Below are 1484 nucleotides of genomic sequence, written 5' to 3' on the forward strand. Positions count from 1 at the left end.
TCTAGAGAAGATGCTGTGCTGTTGAAATGGTCACTCACCTTGATTTCTTATCATTGTTATCTGTCAGGATAAAAACAACGTATAAAGAGGTTAATAACTGTGTCAGAATGCAACACAATCAAAATCATCAGTCAACCAAAAGCATTCCTAGGAAGCACATTTATTCATAAAATATTATCAAATGATAGCTGTCTCTTTATATCTCTTTATCACCCCTCCTTCTCTCCCCATCTCCTGCTGCTTTGACTATATATTTGGAATTTTTTCCAGATCATAAAATATTTGTATTTTCTGAATATCAAAAGGAAGCCTTTCTCTTTTTGAGACAGGGTCTCTCTCATTCTGTAATGTAAGCTGGTTTGAAAGCTGTATAGTCCAGAGTAGTCTCAAACTCAGACTCAAAGTAATTCTCCTGTTTCAGTTTCCCACATTACAGAATTACAGATGTGAGCCACTGTGCTCGATGGAAATCACCATTTCCAAATTAGCAGAAGTAAGTATGGTTACTTGAAAGTATCTATTAAAATAAAAATTAATTTATTGTTTGGTTCCTTAGAACCATCTCTATTGATCAAAATTTATCTACTTAACAAATCACAAATTGACTGTAACATGTCTTTAATACTTCAACGTCACCAGAATCCATAAGACAGATATACATGTTACTTTTGTCAGCACATGTAGAGCAAATGTCAGTAGGATATGGAAGTGAGTGTCTACAGGGACATAAGGAAACCACAGAGGAAAGAACGCTAAGGAGTATTTGTTAAGCATGACCACCATTTCCTGGTTCCTATGACATTTAACACAGTTGCAGAAAAAGACTACAGAGACGTTATAGTGTGGATACAGGGCTTGAAAACTGGAAAACTGGATTAGAAGCATGATTGCATGGATTGTTTTGATTCATGACTGAATGAATGGCAGCTTAGAACATGCCAAGGACTAATGTGTCAAGACCCCTCCTACAGCATCTCATTCTTACCAGGAGACTGTTGGTAGAGCCTATTTAAGGAGCAAAAACCATTAACAATTACTGTTGCCATGGTGATCAGTAATGCTATGGGGCTAAAGTTACTACAAAGATCAGTGCCCAACAACCCCACTCTACTGGGAAGGAAGTGCTCATGGGAAATGTTAGCACTCACTCATGTTGTGCACTTTAACACAGAGCTAGCTTTCAGATGCGACATGAATTCTAAGGAACCCACTCTGGTTGTATGTCAGGCACGTGACTAATACTAGCCACACGTGTTGTAGCTGATTTTTCTCTGCTTTTTGAAACCTCGCTAGGCTTGTCTCACTTTTGTCTTTACTTTTCTTTACACAAGGCTCAAGGAAACTTGCTTACGTGATCCATCTGATTCGAAAGCGTGATTCTCCTCTCCAAATTTCTTCACACTGCGAAGAATCACTGAGTCAGACATGGTGCCTGCAATCTTCACTCAACAACCCTATAAAATAAAACAGTGCTGCAATTATTA

The 1484-nt window shown here is 38.1% G+C and overlaps 1 protein-coding gene and 1 pseudogene across 1 annotated transcript in view; one reads left to right on the forward strand and one right to left on the reverse strand.

Annotated features, from left to right (window-relative positions):
* The window catches only part of Abcb11 (ATP binding cassette subfamily B member 11), a 133449-nt gene extending 132022 nt beyond the window's left edge, over positions 1–1427 (reverse strand). Inside the window, exons 1-2 of the mRNA XM_031373202.1 lie at positions 1352–1427; positions 39–60 (exon numbers count right to left, since the gene is read on the reverse strand). Of these exons, the coding sequence (XP_031229062.1) occupies positions 39–60; positions 1352–1427 (98 nt within the window). The remainder of the gene's footprint in view (positions 1–38; positions 61–1351) is intronic.
* LOC116091660 overlaps positions 1426–1484 on the forward strand; it is a 1116-nt pseudogene continuing 1057 nt past the window's right edge.

The sequence above is a fragment of the Mastomys coucha genome, unplaced genomic scaffold (genome assembly GCF_008632895.1).
Source record: "Mastomys coucha isolate ucsf_1 unplaced genomic scaffold, UCSF_Mcou_1 pScaffold15, whole genome shotgun sequence".
Taxonomy (NCBI): Eukaryota; Metazoa; Chordata; class Mammalia; order Rodentia; family Muridae; genus Mastomys; species Mastomys coucha.